The sequence below is a fragment of the Penicillium griseofulvum genome (genome assembly GCF_001561935.1).
Source record: "Penicillium griseofulvum strain PG3 chromosome Unknown contig_80, whole genome shotgun sequence".
Classification (NCBI taxonomy): Eukaryota; Fungi; Ascomycota; class Eurotiomycetes; order Eurotiales; family Aspergillaceae; genus Penicillium; species Penicillium griseofulvum.
In genome coordinates, this window is record NW_024467471.1 from 4831451 (window position 1) to 4851691 (window position 20241).

The following is a 20241-nucleotide window of genomic DNA, read 5'->3' on the forward strand; positions in this document are numbered from 1 at the left end:
GAGTATTCAGCCATCAAATCCGACCATTTGTTTGGTGCCTTGGACGTCGAGCATGATGCGTGGATGATCATACCTGAACAACCCCGAACACGCCTCCGCCCAAACGTCTCCTAAACGTCGCAGTCGAGATAGTCAGATATAACTACAGCAAATAGGCAGATACGGTACATCGGCGATCACAATGGACGGACGTCAGCAGTATGTCCCGGGGCCCCCGCCTTCCACTCAAGGACAACACATGAACCTGCCTCCACCTCCGCCTCGACCTCAACAAGCCCAAACGATGGTGCCACCCCCTCCTCCTGGGCCTCCTCCAGGGCCGACCTATGGGGCCCAGGCTGGCTGGCAGCAAAACTGGGCTAGACCGGCGCTGAACCCAGGCTTCCCACCGCCGCCACCTCTTGCCCCCGCACCAAATCAGCATCTAACATACGGTCGCCCACCGGCTCAGTTGTCGATCGTTCCTCCGCGTCATGATCATCATGCCCTGACATCCGCAACTTATATACCCGGGAACGATACTATTGGCGTCGGCATTCCAGGCTTGTTCGACCCTCATGGAAGAGCTGCTCAATATGACCCATATGCACATACCAATGCTGAGAGACAACGTTTGGGTCTCAGCCAGATGCATGACCACATCAATACTTCAATCCCTTATAAAACAGACCCAAACCTTCCACAGACCCCGGGAGGTCGCACCATAGCTTCGCCTTACGCTCTTCATGGCAACATTCATGAATTAACGTCGAATGACAACCAACAGCAGCAGGGGACAGCTCAGAATACTGAGCTTATCAAGACGACAAGTCATCGTCACAACTCTAGTGGTACTTCGCTAGGTGGTTTATCCCACAGCGAAGCTGCGATCCAGTGGCCATTGGATCGTGTGCTTCTCTGGCTTGCGAAAAACGGGTTTTCCAACGATTGGCAGGAAACATTCAAATCATTGGAGCTCGAAGGCGCTGACTTCCTCGAACTTGGACATGGATCCGGTGGGCGAGGAAATCTTGGAAAAATGCATCAAGTGGTTTATCCTCAATTGGCAAAGGAGGTTGGCCGGAGTGGCAAAAAATGGGAACCTGGCCGTGAACGAGATGAAGGGAAGCGTATGCGCAAACTCATCCGTCAAATTCATGATGGTTCCCAAGACTATGTCGTCTCTACACCCCTAAATCAGACGCAGGCGCCGGCGACTGCGTTTCCTGAAAACAGTGCAGCTTACTTTTCCAATAATTTCCCCGAGCCACGTTCTGCTGGCCCTGTCCCGGGTGTCAATGACGTGAGTCCGGATCATCTGAGTGCATTGCACGCCTCCAACCAAGGTCAAAAGCCCACAGGGCAACGTTCTGTTACCATGCCGGTCCCTGCTGGCCATGATTCACCGAGATATAATGACTCTCCGGCACGTGAAAACTGGTTGCGTTCCGAATATGGGCGGTCCGAGCATACCCGCAGTGCCTTGTCGGGAATGAACACTGAACATCGACGCCAGAGTCCGTCCATTGGCAGTGAATCGGGCACTTTTCAGGGATCATCTCTTCGGCCCCATGAGGAAAGCCCAAAGAGTGGCAGTCCGGCCATGCAGCATGCGTCACCCGCTCATGCAGCATTTTCATCATCCACTGGAGATCTGACGTTGAGACAGTATGACCACTCTCGGGGCAATAGCACCGACTCGCTCACTGGGTTCAGTCGAGGCGCCACATCCCGGTACTATGATTCGCGTAGACAAGCCCAAGAGGGCGCTCGCCCCTCGCCTCAGGATGCCTCTAGTCGGCAATGGAATGACCAAACCTCGTCTTCATACTCCAAAGAGCATAAAGGCTTTTTCTCTAATATCCTGAAAAAGAAGACAAAAGCTACAGCTTCTAGTCAGCCGTCTCCTGATCAGGGACATGAAGACTCGTCGCCTACCACGAGCCCGGAGACTCGACCGAATGAAGCCTATCTCCCTTACACAAAGCCTAATTACAACTCTAGCGACATGTCTGTCGGTGAGCGTCCATCCACGGCGACCACAAAGGCAAAGAAATGGATATTTGTCACCACGGATGGCTTGAACTTCCGGCTAATTGATATCACTGATCTGGAATCTTTTGATTCATTGCGTATGGGGATCTGTCAAAGCCTCGCGGTCGACCCAGCCAGTGCCCAGATCTACCTCACTCAGCCTGGGCAGAGCGAGCACGAGGATCCTCTGAGTGACGTAAATCTCGCACAGACGCGTCGAAGCAAGTCGGATGCATACGGTTCTCTTAAGCTGTTTGTACGAGGGACTCCCATGCTTCCTATGCTGTCTAGTACTCCTCAAGTTGATGGCCTGGGAGTTTCATTCCCAGACAAGCCCAATATCCCAGACAAGCACAATATGTCCCCCACGGCAACACACCACCAGCTCCCGAGGAAGCCCGTGTCACCGCATCGTACCAGACCAGAGTCTCCGCTGTTAGGCTCTCGGCAAAACACTCTCAAAGCTCCGACAGGGAAAGCATCCCCGGCGGAGGCCGTACAGGACGCAAGCCAAGCTCTTGGGTCTGACAAATCCGATTTGCTCGCTCGCCACGAGGAGCATCTCCGTGAAGTCGAACGAAAACAAAAACAGTATCTACAATCCAAAGCGCCGCATTCTCAGCAGAACAAGAATGCCTACAGTGAAACCGGGTACAGGCGAAACGAAGTCATTGACTTTGATAGTCCTCGTATCTCACCTTATGATGAAAAGAAGGGAGATACGCTTGTACCACTTCGCAAACCTCCAACGGCCCCAGTAGAGTCCAACACTCTTACCAAGGTCAATTCTCTCAGCAGGAGACCCACCACTCGTGAATCTCGAGAACCTCGGATGCAGCCGTCATTAGGCGCTGCGATTGCCAGCGTTGGCCGCATTACAAGTGCCGTCGGCAAGCCATTGACTTCGGTATCGGCTGTATCTAAGTCTTCAGCCGACACTCAAGACAGTGTAAGCTCCGAGTCTGATCGACCGGGAACGTCTGATTCTACTGGAACCTTTTCAAGTAGAACACCCCTCGGTCAGTATATGCATGATACAGCGCGGTCTGCTCAGTCTCCCGCTGACTATCTTCCAGACTCTTCGAGGCCGCCCTCGAAGATGGCCACGGAACGCGAGAAACCACCAGTTTCGTTTGCCAATCAGTCACCTGAAAATCCTGTTTCTGAACACTCGCCGAGACCGGGCTTGCAATCCCGCAAGTCGTTTGGTCCAGAGTTTGACTTTGAAGAGAATCAAGTGTCCTTCCAGCGAACTCCTCAACAGCAACAGGACTCAGATGATGATTCTGATGACTCTGACGATGGGCTGTTCCAAGTCCGACCTTCAAGGGCCCAGGAAGAAAAGAGAGAACCGCAAGCTGAAGTCGAAAAGAAGTCAGAGCGGCCATCCTTGACTGTGAACACGAAAGATCAATTAAGATCAAAGTTGTCTGTCAGATTCAAATCCCCAAGCACTGCCGGTCCCGGTTCCAGCGGAGAGGTATCTGATGGGAAAGAACCGGCTTCTAGTACCTGGGCACCAGTCTCTCCCGAAGATGAGAGGCCTATACGGCGAGAGTCATTTGCCCGAGATATCTGGGCAAGCAGACCCGCCGTCGAAGGCGTTATCGACCACCTTGATGACTTCTTCCCTGACGTTGATCTTGACGCTCCTTACTTGGATGAGCCCACATCGCCCAATAGCAAGGGTATCAGCGAGCATGACCCGAGCTTTAAAGACAAAAAGGAAGCCCAGCCACCTATGCCGCACGCAGCCCATGCGCCTGGTACAGCTCCAAGGCCACCTGAGCCTGTCAATTTTGCTCGACAGAAACTTGCTCGTGGTGGCACCGGTGGCGGTGGACTATCTCGTATGAAATCCATTCGACAGGTGGCCCAAGGAGCGAACCGGACGAACAGCATTAGCAATGCTGGTCCCCAAAGGTCAGGCGATCTTCTGCGCCGAAAGAGTACTAAGATGTTCGGCGCCAAAATTATGCAAATCAGGCCCAAGCCAGGCACCCGGCTTAGCCAACTTGATCCGATCCCTCAAAACAGCACCCAAGTGTCCAATACCGGGCCTGTTCCTCAGCGACAGCCAACTTTCCGCATCATCCGTGGTCAACTCATCGGCAAGGGTACTTATGGTCGCGTATACCTAGGCATGAACGCGGACAATGGTGAAGTTTTGGCAGTCAAACTAGTCGAGATCAACCCGCGAATTGCAGGGGCAGACAAAGACCGCATCAAGGAGATGGTCGCCGCTCTGGATCAGGAGATCGACACGATGCAGCACCTCGAACACCCCAACATCGTGCAGTATCTTGGATGCGAGCGTGGCGAATTCTCCATCTCCATCTACCTGGAGTATATCTCCGGTGGATCTGTTGGAAGCTGTTTGCGTAAGCACGGTAAATTCGAAGAAAGCGTCGTGAGATCACTGACTCGGCAAACCCTGGGCGGACTGGCATACTTGCACGATAAGGGAATCCTCCATCGCGACCTGAAAGCAGACAACATCCTCCTGGATCTCGATGGCACATGCAAGATCTCCGACTTCGGTATCTCCAAGAAAACCGACGATATCTACGGCAACGACTCTTCCAACTCCATGCAGGGTTCCGTCTTCTGGATGGCCCCGGAGGTAATTCAGTCTCAGGGCCAGGGCTACAGCGCCAAGGTCGATATCTGGTCCCTTGGCTGTGTGGTCCTGGAGATGTTTGCAGGTCGTCGACCTTGGAGTAAGGAGGAGGCCATCGGCGCTATCTTCAAACTCGGCAGTCTGAGCCAGGCTCCACCGATTCCGGATGATGTGTCTATGAACATTAGTCCTGCGGCTCTTGCGTTCATGTATGACTGCTTTACAATGTAAGTTCTCGTGAGATCTTTGTTCTGTGATTTTTCTTTTACTAACATCTTCCCAGTGACTCGGCTGAACGCCCTACTGCTGGCACCCTGCTCACCCGCCATCCCTTCTGCGAGTCCGATGTGAATTATAACTTCCTAGACACGGAGTTGTATGCCAAAATTCGTGATGTTCTTTGAGTTCCTTTGGTCTTGCTTTGACTGGGTTCGGCGTAACTTAACGACTTTGCGCTTCCTCCTATCAACTGTACATACCCTTTTTTGACATGCTTGAAGCGAGATTTGTTGTCTGGACTTTGTTTTCTGATCAGCTGTACATACATTTTGCACGTTTGTGGATAATAACATTTACCGGGGGAACAGGATTATTCCCCATTCACAGTCTGATTGCTATACACTGCGATACCAATAAGAAATGATGTAGGTGCTAACAGGAATTTATACAATTCTTCGACTTATACATGTACAAAAGTGCTCGATTCAACATGGTATCTATGCTCAAGAAGCGGATATTCAAATATTCGAAAGTAAAAAAGATCATAAGAACAAATCCAAGCCTAAGACCTGGTGCTTAGGAGATCATCGTCGTCCTCGGGGAGATCAGCCTGCAACCCAGCAACGCCGACACGGAACACACCCTCACACCATTCGGCAAAGGTATTAACATCCCAGACAGCGTCGTCCCGGCCCTTCCCTTTCTTACTGACAAAATTGCCCTTGGCCTTCTCGGCGGAAGTGTACTTATCAAAGAAATCCTCATAGATCTGAATAGTGCGGTCCTGCACCGCCCCAACAAGCGTCTCTTTCATGCGCGTGTCGTCGATATATTCATTCAACACCTTCCGCAGACCCGGTACCTCCTTCTCGATGGTACGACAGGAAGGAAGAATAAGTTCGCCGCGGGCGAGATTGCGGGAATCAATGAACTGAGATGGTAGCGAGGCTGTCATGCGCGCTGCAAAGGCATTGATGAAGTCGTTAATGACTGTTCGAAGACGACCATCTAGCTCCACTTTCGCGTCGAGCATGTTCTCCACGACGCGTGGGATGAGGCCATGGCCGACGAGACGCATTAGATTGCGCGGGTTGAAGAGACCGCCGCGTTCGCGGAGTTCCCAGAATGTGCTTGTTACGGCAGAGAAGTCGAAAGAGATGTCGGCGGCGACGTATTCGATGTCGAAGGCAACGATTTGTTGCTTTAGGATTAGGAGGTGGCTCATTAGGAAGAGTTGGCTGTCGGCTGGTGTGGCTTTGGCGGAGATTAGGGTGCTGGCGTATTGGAGGGAGAGGGTGGTTTGGTGCACGATTTGGTGGGCTAGGTCGTCAAAGACGGTGGACTGGAGTGGTCAGTATGGGTACGTAAGCTAGGGTTGTTGAGGGAGGGTTCTTACATTAACTAAGCGGTATATCCGACTGAGGAGCCAGATTGCTTTTCGTAGGGTTGGATACCAGCCTTTTAGAGCGGTCTGGGTCTCGAAGTCCCATTTACCATCTGGCTCTTGTGGAGACTCGCCTGCATCGTCGGCTTGTTTGGCCGTCATATCGATCAGTGTATCTGCGGATGTGTCCTTCTTGCTAGAGATTTGAGTATCGGACACTGTCAGAGATACCTGTCGGTTACGCATGGGGTAATCGATGTCCTCTGGGCGAGGCTTGTATCGTTCGATTTCGTCGCGCAGAACAGCCAGAGCACGGAAGACAAGTCGGGCCTGGACGTCTTGCAGAGCGGGTTGAATCAAAAGAGAAAAGTCAAGATGGTTCGTCTCAACTTGTTCTGGTTCTTCTTCTGGGTCTGTGAAATAGCGAGTCTGTAGTAGATTGCACAGCTGACATAGTCTGACGATATCAGACTCGTGGATTACTCGTGGACGAAGGTGATCGTAAAGTGGTTCGCATATCGTTTCAAGGAAGTCATACAAGCCCCCTTGTCCGTGGAACCATTCTCCCCATAGATCATATTCGTCTAGGCACAGACCACGGATATAACCAATGCTAGCTCGAGCAAAGGCAACCAAGTCCTTGGATGAACTAGGAGTCTGTGTGATTTCCCCGAGCTTTTTGCGAGCGAGCGGAAGAATCAGCTTTGCACGGGTGGCCGCATAATTGCTGTGCAGATCGTTCATCAGACTTTGATATTCAGCTTCGTTATTTTCATCTGGATTGAGCGGCGGCACGGCTCTCTTTTGAATTTCGACTCCAATCTGCTTCAGCTCAGGTGCCCCGACCCTAAATTTGGCATACAGAAGAGCTGACAAGGCGGTGTCATTCAACTGCTGGTCCGAAATCTTTTTGGAGACACTCTGGTAGATATCCTTAAGTGAAGATACAAAGTTGCCGCGGATAAGCGTCAAGGCACGCGTTAGCAGTAGCCGGTATCTCGAGCGATAGACCTCTGCCTCTTTTTGCTCCGGCTGTGTAAAGGTCAGCAATAGGCGCATGAATATCCACCATCTGCTTACTCACATGTGTTTCCATGTAATCCAAGCACACATCCAGATGCCTCAACATATCCGAGAATTCTTTGTCGCGAACTGTATTCCCCGCACCGGGGGCGTTGAGCCGCCGCGATGCGGGGTCTAAGAAATCGTAGTAGTGGAGGTTGGTTTCGATACCATTCGCAAGCTTTGTATCCCGTTCCTGGGCAGACAAAAGCCCTTGGCATTGTTTCTCGAAGTTCGATGTTTGCGTCTCGACCGATTTGAATGATTCGGACAAGCTAGACAGGTCATCTAGTAGGGTCAGGGTGTTCGCTAAAATTTCGTCGATGTGCTCTTTTGATTGTTCAAGTTCATCCAGGCAATTCCTACAGAAAAGTTAATCAGTGCACCTCCGATAACTGTCCAACGTCGATCGTACTGGTACTCGTCATAGCTCTCCTCGATCAGATCACCCTTGACACCATTAAACCACTGTGAGAACTCAAGTTCGTTGCTCCATCCTGGTGTTTTCCACTCCAATGTGCTTGGTAATTGCTCGTCCAATGCTTGAAGACTTGATTGGGTTTCTTTGGCGGTGGGTTTGCGCGGCGGACCAGAGGGAGCGGTTTGGCGGCGGGCACGCTGCTGCTTTGTGGAAGACATGGTGCGTTCAGGGCCCAGGGAGTGTGATGAGAGTCAGCCCGCAGCTCATATCTCTCTGCCGACTTTATCCAGAGCGAAATTCAGGCCAAGTTTGATGTTGAAGTTGAACTGCCATGTGGTCAACTCCGCGATGGGTTCTGCCGAGAGCTCCCGCCTGGATGCTGCAACAAATCACAGGCGCGACATTAAGAGCTTCCCCGGATATAATTTCACCTTTGGAGGTTTGACATTCTCTAGCTGGTGATCCAGCCATCATCTACAATGTTGAAATCTCAAATGCGACGGCCCGCGACGCGCTCCGTCCTCGCTTTTCGTCCACTCAGAACCTCGGCGGCTCAGTCACTAAATGCGCCATGGTCCCGATTTGCTAGCAGTCAATCGGAAAAGCCAAACCCATCATCACACTGGATTCGTAATTCTCTCGGATTTGCTGTGACAGGAACTGCAGTCTTTTTGGGATACTCATACATGACTGATGGTGGAAAGGAGGCTTGGACAAGTGCCCCGGAGGCTACGAAGAAAGAGCTCGTTGATGCCAACGATCTCCAAGCTCAGTTCATTCAAGAAAAACGAAGCCTAAAAAGTCCCGGCGTCTACACATGGGGGTCGAACGTTTATCATGTGGTAGATCCAGGTTCCAAAGACACCGACATCAAGACTCCTCGGCGCTTCAAATACTTTGATGGCCAGGTGCTGAGAGATCTTAAGATCGAGGAAAAGTGCGGTGCAGCAATCACCGAGAACGGAGATCTAGTGCAATGGGGTCAGGCGTACTCAGAGTCGGACTTCAAACCCACGGCAACTCTGACTGGCAAGAATCTCATCAAACTCGCTCTGTCCGAAAGTCGAATCATTGCGCTATCCTCGGATGGGACTGTATACTCACTTCCCACATCCAAGGACGCGCAAATCACTGGCCCAAAGTCAACAGAAAGCTCTTGGGTTCCGTTCTGGCCCAGCCAGTCTAATTTGAGCTACCGTGTATTGACCCCATCTTTGAAGCTGGGTGAAAAGGTCACCTCAATCAGTGGAGGACTGGAGCATGTCCTGCTTCTTACAAGCTCTGGTCGAGTCTTCTCTGCGGCATCATCCACTGAAAATTACCCTTCACTTGGTCAACTCGGCGTGGAGGGACTTACCTGGTCCACCAGACCCAAGGGGCCAGCAGACACCTGCCACGAAGTTACAGCTCTCAAAGACTCCAAGATTGTTCAGATTGCCTGTGGTGACTACCACTCACTGGCGCTAAGCAAAGATGGCCGTATGTTTGGCTTCGGCGACAACTCATTTGGCCAATTAGGTGTGGATTTTGAACCCGAGAGGCCTTTCAAGGATGCTCCTTTCCTTATGAAGGTTCAAAAACTCTATAGCAGAAACCTCTATCTGCCCAAGGTTACCAGCATTGCTGCTGGTGGCGCAAACACCTTCTTCTCCGTTGATGTCAAGCGCATTCTGGGGTATGAAGAAGAGGCTGCCACTGTTCATGATCTTGGAAAAGTAACTACCGACACATGGTCCTGCGGTAGGGGAATTTGGGGTACTCTTGGCAATGGCCGATGGGTTCACCTGCAGGATTCGCCCACCAAGCTCAAAGCTTTAAGTGGTATGAGCGAGTATGACGAGAAGACAAAGCAAATGACCCCTATCCGCATTCGGGCCATGTCTGTCGGTACAACGCATGTCTCTGCTATCCTGGACAACAAGACGAATGTCAGCAAGACTACCAAGGACTCCTTGGATCAGTCTAAAGACTATGGCTATGATGTACTCTTCTGGGGAGGCAACGAGCATTTCCAGCTCGGAACAGGAAAGCGGAGCAATCAGTCTAAGCCTACCTATATCAAGGCACCTCCCGAAAACAAGAAAACCCAGGCCGAGGCGCGGTTACAGATCATGCCTCGTCACAAGGGCAAGGTCGAGAAGCGCAATGTGAGCATGGAACAGCGTGTGGAATGTGGGCGCCATGTATCTGCCATTTATTCTGCAGTGTAAACGGTAAAAAGGGAACCTGTATATTATTTATGCCATATGAAATCCAATTATAATTTGTTCTACTCAATAACGGACGGCCATGTTGTTTTGGTCTTATAGAATGGCCGTGATTGCAAACAGACCAAACTCTTATCACCGCGGAGACGCTTGGGCCACCGCTTATCCAAAAAATTTCCAGCGCTTCAAGCTCATCTTCCCTCATGACACACCGCCACAATGCCTCGTGAACAACAGAAAAGAGGCCGCAGGGCCGAGAAAAAAGCCAAGAAAGATGATTCCAAGAGAAAGTTCGAGGAAACAGCCGAAGATCCCGTCGCGAAGCGAATGAAGCCCTCTGCCGACGACGCCGACGAGACCAACGAGGCCAACGACGACATCCAACTTCCTGAAAATGAGGACTACATTCCCCTTGATCAGGGCGAACAGCAGGAAAGCGAACAACCTAACCTGGATGGCGATATGCCTTTCTACGGTCTCCTCGACGAGGAGGAATCGGAATACTTCCAGCGCGCCAACGAAATGCTGGAACTAAACCAGTTCCAGGATGCCGAAGAGCGCAGCTTGTTTGTCGATAGTGTGTACTCGGAGGCTAGCGGCAAGGAGTTGAAGATTGCTTGCAGTCAGGGCTGTTCGAGACTCATGGAGAAATTGATCTCAATGTCAAACCCTCAGCAACTGCGCCGGATTTTCAGCAAATTTATCGGTCACTTCCTCCACCTAGTGCAGCATCGATTCGCCAGTCATTGTTGCGAGACTCTTTTCATTCACGCTGCGCCTGCCGTGATGCAAAAGACCAAACCACAGCCCAAAGAGTCGGACGAAGGAGAGGAAGAGCCAGAGCCAGAGCTGTCACTCGCAGAAATGTTCATGGCTGTTATTGAGGAATTGAAGGAAAATTGGGGCTACCTGTTGACCGAGCGATTTGCGTCGCATACAATCCGAGTGCTACTACTCGTTCTCGCAGGCGAGCCGGTGGATGTCACGTCGAATGAGTCGTTTGTCGCAAGTCGCAAGAAGGAAAGAATTGAGATCAAGGCTATTCAGGGTGAGGAGAAGATGGAAAAATCTAAAGCCGAGAAGCACACTGTTCCAGCGACATTTGAGCCGGCACTCAAGAAGATCATGACCGATATGGTTGCCGGTCTCGACGATGTCTATCTCCGAGCCCTAGCCACCCATCCAGTTGGAAACCCTGTTCTTCAGGTACTATTGTTCCTAGAACTTTCGCACTTTGGAAAGTCTAGCGCAAAAGATCCCAAGTCGACCATCCGAAGACTGGTTCCCGATGAGTCGTTTGAGGAAGAATCCGAAAGCGCGACTTTCATCCGTGGTCTCCTCTACGACCCAGTCGGTTCTCGCCTATTGGAGACGATGGTGCGATACCTTCCTGGTAAATCATTCAAAAACCTTTACAGGAACAACTTGGGTGACCGAATCGGCTCCCTCGCCCGCAATAGCACTGCTGGATACGTGGTTCTTCGGATGCTGGAAAGACTTGGCAAGGATGACCTGAAGATTGCCATGGGCAACATTATCCCCGAAGTTCCGGGCCTGATTGAACGGTCGAGACTCATTGTCCCCAAGATGTTGATTGAGCGGTGTATGGTCCGTGGCGTCGACACAAAGCCTCTTGCCGAAGCGCTCGAGGGTGCTTACAGCCAGGATCCTGTTATTAGACTGCAGCAGATGCTGAAGTTCAACCCCTCGGAGAACCCAGCCCCACAGTCTGAAGACCATGATATGGACGAGGACAACGACGGAAAGGAGCGCAAGCCACGGGGCCCACCCCCGGTCTCTGCAGCCGAGAAAGCAGAGAAACTGCACGCCTCTCTACTGGTACAGGCCATGTTGACCGTTCCTGGCCCAATGAGCCAACTTGTCTACACCAGTCTCCTCGCCCAATCACCCGAAACAATCGTACAACTTGCCCAGGAACCCACCTCTTCCCGTGTTCTTCAACAGGCCCTAACTTCCACAACCTCCACGCCTCAAATCCGACGACAGCTCACCACCCGTTTCCAGGGTCACCTCACACCTCTTGCCCTGAGCAGCAGCGGTTCACATGTAGTAGATGCCCTATGGACTGCAACCAAGGATATCTTCTTTGTCAAGGAGCGTATGGCGCGAGAGCTCGAGCAGCATGAACAGGAGCTCCGCGATTCCTTTGTGGGTCGCGCTGTCTGGCGAAACTGGTCAATGGATCTGTTCAAGCGCCGCCGACGCGATTGGACTCACAAGGCCAAGGGTCTTGAGGAGCGAACTGAGGGCAATGAAGGTGCCGCACGTCCGATGTCTAAACTTGACCAGGCGCGGGCCCGTTATGCAGCAGCCAAGGAAGCAGCCGATGCTGGTGCTACTGGTGCGAACCAGACTGCAGTGTCTGCTAGACACTAATGGATATCAGATAGAAATATATCTTGGACGAAATGCACATGTACTCATACAAAAAGGCGTTGATGTATTCAATTGTTTCATTGCTGTGCTTTTTTTTTGGCTCTAAATCTAGTTCTATAGCTTTCTCATATCATATTCCAAACTTTTACATACACTCGGGTTCCTGCAGATCCGCTTAATATTTTCTTGCATATGATATATGCAAGGTTTCTACTAAGTAGATAATTGAGAATATACGAAGTACAAACTCTAGAATTCGACTCAAAGTGATAGCTTGAAATGTTGTATAGATCGTATGCCCCTCCAGATGTCTTGATCTCTGAAGAGGATGATGTCAGGCTGTGCGGGATTGTCGCCATCTCCGAGGTCGCCGATAAACTTTTTTTTTTCTTCAATTGTGTCGTCTACCCTCTTTTCTTTTCCATTTTTAATATATCAGTCTTGTTTCTTTGTATTTTTATATACTAGAACGGTGAAAATCTGTACAAATGTCAGGCATTGCGCAGCCCAGTCGCGCTGATGAAGTGCAAAGCGTGAGTCAACTCCATATCGCAATGATCTGCACTGCACGATACCCTGATACTAATACGATTTCTCTGCTCAGCTTCTAAAAGCAGTAGAAGACCTTCTCATTCCGTTTATCCGATCCGCAGACAATGATCCCCTTGTGTCCTCGACACAGAAGAATGGCACCAACGGCACCAACGGCACCAATGGGCACACTGGACTAGCTGGAACCTCGTTGGTAGATTATAAGAAGCCCGAGGAGCTGCGAGATATTCTCCAGCTTGAGATCCCGGAGAAAGGCACCAAGCAGGAAGGTCTCATCGAGGTCTTGCAAAAGGTCCTGAAATACTCGGTCAACACGTGGCACCAGGGCTTTTTGGACAAGCTGTATGCGTCAACCAATGCGCCTGGCGTGGCAGCAGAGCTCATCCTCGCCACCTTGAACACCAATGTACACGTCTATCAAGTGTCACCTGCGCTGACAGTCATTGAAAAATATACCGGCCAGCGGCTGGCGAACCTCTTCGGGCTGAACGGTCCACGGGCAGGAGGTATTTCCGTGCAAGGCGGATCCGCATCGAACACCACCTCCATTGTGATTGCGCGCAACAACCTCTACCCAAGCACAAAAGCAGACGGAAACGGCGAGTACAAGTTCGTGCTCTTCACCAGCGCGCACGGCCACTACAGCGTGGAGAAGGCGGCGCAGATGCTCGGATTCGGCAGCAGCGCCGTCTGGCCCGTCCCCATCGACAAGGTCGGCCGTATGATTCCAGCCGAACTCGAGAAGCTAGTGCAGAAGGCGCAGAGCGAAGGCCGGACGCCATTCTACGTCAATGCCACCGCAGGCACGACCGTCATGGGCTCTTTCGACCCCTTCAACGAAATCGCAGCCATCTGCCAGAAATACAACCTGTGGTTCCACATCGACGGGTCATGGGGCGGCTCGTTCATCTTCTCCCAGCGCCAGAAGCATAAGTTAGCCGGCGCAGAGAAAGCAAACAGTATCGCCATCAACCCGCACAAAATGCTCGGCGTCCCCGTCACCTGCTCGTACCTGCTGGCGTCGGATATGCGCCAGTTCCACAAGGCCAACACCCTCCCCGCTGGATATCTGTTCCACAACGAAGACGAGCCCGCTACCAATGGCGCTGCAGAGAACGCACCCGAGCTGGAGCTCGACTCGCCGGAAGTATGGGATCTGGCAGACCTCACTCTCCAATGCGGTCGACGCGCTGATTCCCTCAAGCTGTTTTTGGGATGGACATACTACGGCAACGAGGGTTACCAGCAGCAGATCGACTCGGCATGCGATATTGCCGCGCACTTGGCTAACACCATTGACCAACATCCTGATTTCGTTCTTATTAGCGAAAATCCCCCGCCGTGTCTGCAGGTGTGCTTCTATTACGCCCCGGGCAAGAAGTTCGTGTACCCGCGCGGCTTGGTGTCGAATGAGACACAGCGCGCGAAGAATAACAGCAAGGTCACCGAGCAAGTGACGCATGCGATCGTGCCCAAGGGGTTCATGGTGGACTTTGCGCCTCCTAGTGGAGACGAGGATGCGGCTGGGAATGGAAAGTTCTTCCGGTGCGTGGTAAATGTTCAGACGACGAAGGAGACGGTCGACTCGCTTGTTCGCGCCATTGAAGAGGTCGGTCCTGGTATTGTTGAGTCTTTGAAGGCGAGCACCTCGGCTATTCCGCATAAGCGGCTTGGTGAGCGTGGACACGGGCCTGTTGTCCATCGCGTTTGAGTGGGTTTTGTTTTTGATTTGATTTACTTGCGCATATAGAGTAGAGCTTATAGACACGAGAGACGGGATACGACATATAGGAGATATGAATATATGAGGCTGTGTATTAATTTGACACCCTACGAACAAGATGAGCAAATATCTCGGAACTCAAATGTGGAGGTAGAGTAGTCGGCATATTTCCGAACTATACCTACCTGAACAGTGGTAATAAATTCTGTGCATGGAGGATAGCTTGGGTATAGAGTCATATCAAAGCGATCAATTGCCAATCTCAACCCTACGTTCCAACACAGACCGAGCCTCAGCTTCCGATAGAGAGTCGATCTCTAATTCAGCAAGCACAGCCCGTGCACTCTCGTTGTCCCTAAACAGCCTCTTCTCTACATCCCATAGCCTTAAAGCCGCGTCTTCCTTTCCAGAGACGTCCCCTTCTTGCTCAGCTGTACTCAAGCAAAGTATACGCAGTCCCTCGCTGAGCTTTTTAATGGTTCGCAATGAGATGCCCGCTTGGCTAGACGCGCCAAGTGCAGAATCCACAACGTGACAAAGATGATCGACATCGCTGGCGAGCTGGGCTGCTCCAGTCTCTGAAAATGTGTGTTTGGTCAGAATGCTGTCCCAGATATAACTTTGGACAGACAACAGGAGCTGACGCGAGACTCGTCGTAGAGGAGCAGTTCCCAGAGCGCGCGAGAGAAACGAGAGCTGCGTGGACAGGACGCGCATTGCATGAGCGAGGTCGGAAGTGGGTGAGAGGGAAGATGCCGCTGCTGCGGCAGAGGGAGTGGACAGTGTGGCCCACGTGGATACGCGAGAGTAGGGCTTCAGAGCGGCGAGGATATTGGAGGACAAGGTCGATGTGATGATAGTTTCTGAGCGAAGTCGGAGACGACGGTAGGCGGACGCCGTCTCATCGAAGAGAGCGCCATCGGATGAAGTCGCGGTGTGGGTGCCGTTGTTGGCGACTGCAGCCGAGGTACGTGAGGCTACCTCTGCGACAGACATAGTACCAGCTACGTTGCGACCGCTGTCTCGGTTTTGTCGAACCCGATCTTGAAGCTCAGACCAGAGCTCAACGAAGAACACATCATTGCTCCAATCCTCCATCTTCTTTTCTAGGTATTCAGCACTTCCGAACACCCTGCACAGCCGCTCCAGCCCGGCGACACCCTCGACGCTAGCTTGCCCGTCTGCTCCTTGTACAGTGCGTCCAAGCGTCGAAGTCATTGCGAGATAGGCCTCTAGTGCGGAATAGAGGCGCTCATGGAACTGGTCAAAAATCGTGATCTGAATGTCAATGAGAAACCGCAGCTTCTGACTAAAAGACGATAGGGGTTGGTAGCGCTCAGTTATGGTCTCGAGAAGGTCATTCACGCGGATTGCAGCCTTTGTTGGTTTAGTTGCAGTGATCTCCATGCCATCGTAATCGATTTCTCCGCTGTCCGCGGTGTCGATGATATCTTTGTATCGCGCCAACGCGAAGTCCTTCTCAACCTGAAGCCATCGATCATACCAGCCCTGTTTGGTCAACACTTCCCAGGTCATGCCCTTCCAATTGTCATCCGCATATGGGTCTGGCATATAGTTCCATGTTTCTCGGATCTCGTTATCAAAGTTCATCAGTTCGTGAATGAAGTGGCTGAGCAATTGGGGGTAGTCTGAGATTTGAGGGAGAAACAAGCTGATCTTCTCTTTCAGCATAGGAAGTAATGCAGTAATGTAACTATGTGATGCATTGTAAAAGTTCCATTCCAGACTTGGGCCGACTGCTTCGGCCCTTTCATCGAAGATGGGCTGCAGATAAGAGACGAAAAATCCGCCAAATTGGTTGACAAGGTCCATTATGTGCGAGAGGAAATATTCCGGCTAGAACTCAAGTTAGACTTTGTTTCTGTGTAGACGTAGGGCGGTATTACCTTATCCAGTCGGTTTGTTGGCTTGTCGCCACTAAAGTGATATTTGAAACGGAGATCCAGATGATGCACCATAACCTCCAGTGGGAACAGGACTGGTGGCTCGAAGCTCAAGCCAGAAGCTAGTGCGTCACGGCTGTGAAGTTCACTAATAGAAAAATGGTTAGAATATGAATCCAGGCATGGAGGGATGGATCATACGGTAATTGTAGGTCGATCAATAGTTCAACATCTTGCCTCCACTGGGCCAAAAGCTGGTCGGTAAGATTCAGTTGTCTTGTCGGCCATTTCATCTCCTCCAGAGTCTTCTGCAGTCGGTCCCCAAAGTATTTCTTCATCTGTTGCCTCAATGCAGAGGCTAGTTTGTCTGTGTAGTTGACCAAATGCGGGGCCGCTCCCTCGGCAGCAGGCTGGGCGTCTTTCAGTAGTCCGACGATGGTTCGTAGTCGGGCATATGGCTTCAAAGCCGCGCGTGGTTCGGAGGCAATGTCTGCCAAAGCTTGCTTGCTGTATTGCTGTCTCAGTATCGAGCGCCTCAAGATTGGTGAATGCGGCATTACCTCAATTCCTCGGCTTCCTTGAGCAACTCTACATATCCCTTGGATAGTTCAAGCCGCTGGAGTTTCTCCATGCTCTTTTCCAGACTCCGTACTGCCTCATCACTGGTTTCCGATTGTGTGATGGCCATTAATCGTCGGTCGATGTCCGCTTGCTCCGCGGTGAACGCCTCGGCTTGCTTTCGAGTGGCTTCGGCATGATCATTAGAGGCTTTTGTCGCATTTGAGAGTGCTTCGCCGGCTTCTGCTAGCTATATTGCAAACTTCTATTAGTAGTGTTTAGAGAGAAGGTCGGTGTGAGGGGTACCTGTTTCCGCTGAAGCTCCTGTTGCGCGCGTAGACTGGCTAGCAGCGAATCTAAACTTTCCAGATCGGCAGAAACCTGGATTTTGTCATTTAAATAATCTTCAACTCGAGTCCACTCGTGCGAAGATAATTCTGTGAGGGAGGCCATTGTTGAAGGGAGGAAACTTGACTGCGGGAGCGCAAGGTGTCGCGAATGTTGATCTCCGCCTTTTGGACTGACGTCTTCCGCAGTGGCAACCTTGAGCTCTTACACTATCAACACCTTGAATAATGTCCAGTCCAGCCAAGAAGAGGAAAAGAAATGGAGATTCAACGCAGCCAACGCGCAGTATTAAATCTTTCTTCAAAGGACAGACCACCGAGCAAATCAATTTGAAAGTCCCCGATGTCACTGAGCAGACTCTCTCCGATGAAGCTCTTGCGCGCAAGCTACAGGCTGAGTGGAATGAGCACGAAATTTCAAGCACTCCCACCGAAGATACACAGCCAGATCCAGAGATCACTCCAGCACCTTCTACTTTAGACTCGCCTGTTACAACCCCGGTAGCGCCGGTAATACCAAAGAAGAGCACTCTCTCACTACAGTCATCAGCTGGCACGGAGGATACAATATCCCTTTCTATTCCTCTCGATCAAAGCCCCCAGACCTTCGATGCAAGTCAATGGGCAGCAGAACTGCAATCACATTGGGCGACCGAAGGCGGAGACGCTTCGTACGCTTTACTAACGAGAGCCTTTGTCCTGGCGAATGCAACGACCAGTCGAATAAGAATTGTCGATACGCTGGTCAACTTTCTTCGGGTCCTAATTGAAGGGGACCCATCGAGTATCCTGCCTGCTGTGTGGCTAGCAACCAATGCCATATCACCTCCGTACGATGAACTAGAGCTAGGCCTGGGCGGCTCTTCCATCTCCAAAGCACTAAAAAAGATATACGGTCTAAATAATCAAGGGCTCAAGACCCTATATGATAAGCACGGCGATGCAGGAGATGTTGCATTCGAAGCCAAAAAACGACAATCATTCACTCTGATGAAACCGAAGCCGTTAAGCATAAAGGGAGTATACCAGTCACTGATCAAAATCGCCACTAGTAAAGGACCTGGTAGTCAAGAAACCAAGCAGAGGATCGTCGAGAAACTTCTACAAGATGCGCGTGGCGCCGAGGAGAGCCGATACATTGTCCGGACATTGGTCCAGAATTTGCGAATTGGCGCAGTCAAAACTACGATGCTGATCGCTCTCGCACGAGCTGTCTTATATTCCAAGCCAGTCGGAGCAGACTTTGAGGTCCGCCCGCTGGATCAACTCGCACGCTTGAAGAAGGACGCGCTTGCGGAAATCTACAGCAATGCGGAAGAAATCGTCAAAGCGTCATACGCTCGACATCCTAATTACAATGATTTGGTGCCCTGCTTATTAGAGATCGGGCCTACAGAAGAACTTTTGGTCAGATGTGGCCTAACCATGCACATCCCACTGAGGCCAATGCTGGGCAGCATCACACGCGATCTGTCAGAGATGTTGACGAAGCTCCAAGGCCGAGACTTCAGTTGCGAGTACAAGTATGACGGACAACGTGCGCAGGTACACTGCGACGAGCAAGGAAAAGTTTCTATCTTCTCGCGCCATCTGGAGCTTATGACAGAGAAGTATCCAGATCTCGTCTCCCTAGTCCCGCAGATACGAGGAGAAGGCGTGTCCAGCTTTATCCTAGAGGGAGAAGTAGTTGCGGTGGACCGTGAGACTGGCGATCTCAAGCCATTCCAGGTCTTAACGAATCGTGCAAAGAAGAACGTTGAAATCGGAGACATCAAAGTCAACGTCTGTCTTTTCGCATTTGACCTCATGTATCTCAACGGCGAGCCTTTGCTAAACCGACCCTTCCGAGAACGCCGCGAACTCCTCCGCAGTCTGTTCGTAGAGATCCCAAACCACTTCGGCTGGGTGAAAAGCATGGACGCAACATCATCGGATTCCGAGTCCGTCCTTGAATTTTTCAAATCCGCCATCGACGTCAAGTGCGAGGGTATAATGGTCAAACTCCTCGACAACAAGCCCACAACTGATCTCCATCTCTCTGAAACGACGACAGCCGAACAAAAAGAAAAATCCCGACGCAAACCCCTCCTCTCAACCTACGAACCCGACAAACGTCTCGAATCCTGGCTAAAAGTAAAAAAAGACTACAGCACCTCCTCAGAAACCCTTGACCTAATCCCCATAGCCGGCTGGCATGGCCAAGGCCGCAAAGCCAAATGGTGGTCCCCCATCCTCCTCGCAGTGCGCAACCCCGAAACCGGATCCCTGGAAGCCGTAACAAAATGCATGTCCGGGTTCACGGATAAATTCTACCAAAGCCACAAAGAAAAGTACGCACTAGGCAGCACGAATGTCATTTCGCGTCCTAGTTACGTTGAGTACCACGGCGAACCGGACGTGTGGTTTGAACCAAGCGAGGTGTGGGAAATGGCTTTTGCGGATATCACACTGAGTCCTACGTACCCGGCTGCTATTGGGTTGGTTAGTGATGAGCGGGGGTTGAGTCTGCGGTTTCCGCGGTTTATTAAAGTTCGGGAGGATAAGTCAATTGATGAGGCTACATCGTGTGATTATTTGGCTTTGTTGTGGCGGAAGCAGATGGAGCGGAGTGGGGAGGTTGGGTTGGTTGGGGAGGTTGATGTTGGTCCAGAGGGGATGGAGTCGATTTAACATATTTAAACTAATATCAAGGGCTGTATATGTATGTAAATTTAATATCTACTCTGTACTCTCAGGGCTTCTTCTATTTATGGCCTGCTTTATATCGCCATATGACATCACATTTGACTTTGAGCCTCTGATTGGCTGTCCGTGAGCCGCTTAAACTGCAACGC

General features: G+C 51.2%; 7 protein-coding genes across 7 annotated transcripts; 5 read left to right on the plus strand and 2 right to left on the minus strand.

Moving 5' to 3' along the window:
• Positions 1-181: 181 nt before the first annotated feature.
• bck1 (uncharacterized protein) lies at positions 182-5037 on the plus strand (the record flags this gene model as incomplete). The annotated part of the gene is made up of 2 exons (XM_040790439.1): positions 182-4860; positions 4917-5037. 2 exons carry the CDS (start codon positions 182-184, stop codon positions 5035-5037), a joined length of 4800 nt encoding a protein of 1599 aa, XP_040647392.1.
• A 377-nt stretch (positions 5038-5414) lies between these two features.
• Positions 5415-7937, minus strand: PGRI_027270 (Golgi transport complex subunit COG3; the record flags this gene model as incomplete). Its single annotated transcript, XM_040790440.1, has 4 exons — positions 5415-6194; positions 6249-7268; positions 7321-7660; positions 7714-7937. The coding sequence occupies 4 exons, from the start codon at positions 7935-7937 to the stop codon at positions 5415-5417; spliced, it is 2364 nt and encodes a 787-aa protein (XP_040647393.1).
• A 468-nt stretch (positions 7938-8405) lies between these two features.
• PGRI_027280 (RCC1 domain-containing protein) lies at positions 8406-9929 on the plus strand (the record flags this gene model as incomplete). The annotated part of the gene is made up of 1 exon (XM_040790441.1): positions 8406-9929. One exon carries the CDS (start codon positions 8406-8408, stop codon positions 9927-9929), a length of 1524 nt encoding a protein of 507 aa, XP_040647394.1.
• Positions 9930-10145: 216 nt separating this feature from the next.
• nop9 (RNA-binding RNA processing protein NOP9) lies at positions 10146-12323 on the plus strand (the record flags this gene model as incomplete). The annotated part of the gene is made up of 1 exon (XM_040790442.1): positions 10146-12323. One exon carries the CDS (start codon positions 10146-10148, stop codon positions 12321-12323), a length of 2178 nt encoding a protein of 725 aa, XP_040647395.1.
• Positions 12324-12811: 488 nt separating this feature from the next.
• Positions 12812-14586, plus strand: PGRI_027300 (pyridoxal phosphate-dependent decarboxylase family protein; the record flags this gene model as incomplete). Its single annotated transcript, XM_040790443.1, has 2 exons — positions 12812-12856; positions 12928-14586. 2 exons carry the CDS (start codon positions 12812-12814, stop codon positions 14584-14586), a joined length of 1704 nt encoding a protein of 567 aa, XP_040647396.1.
• Positions 14587-14847: 261 nt separating this feature from the next.
• On the minus strand, positions 14848-17513 carry PGRI_027310 (RINT-1 family protein; the record flags this gene model as incomplete). The annotated part of the gene is made up of 5 exons (XM_040790444.1): positions 14848-16455; positions 16506-16650; positions 16704-17009; positions 17063-17310; positions 17367-17513. 5 exons carry the CDS (start codon positions 17511-17513, stop codon positions 14848-14850), a joined length of 2454 nt encoding a protein of 817 aa, XP_040647397.1.
• A 122-nt stretch (positions 17514-17635) lies between these two features.
• On the plus strand, positions 17636-20077 carry PGRI_027320 (putative DNA ligase I; the record flags this gene model as incomplete). The annotated part of the gene is made up of 1 exon (XM_040790445.1): positions 17636-20077. One exon carries the CDS (start codon positions 17636-17638, stop codon positions 20075-20077), a length of 2442 nt encoding a protein of 813 aa, XP_040647398.1.
• Between the last annotated feature and the right edge of the window lie 164 nt (positions 20078-20241).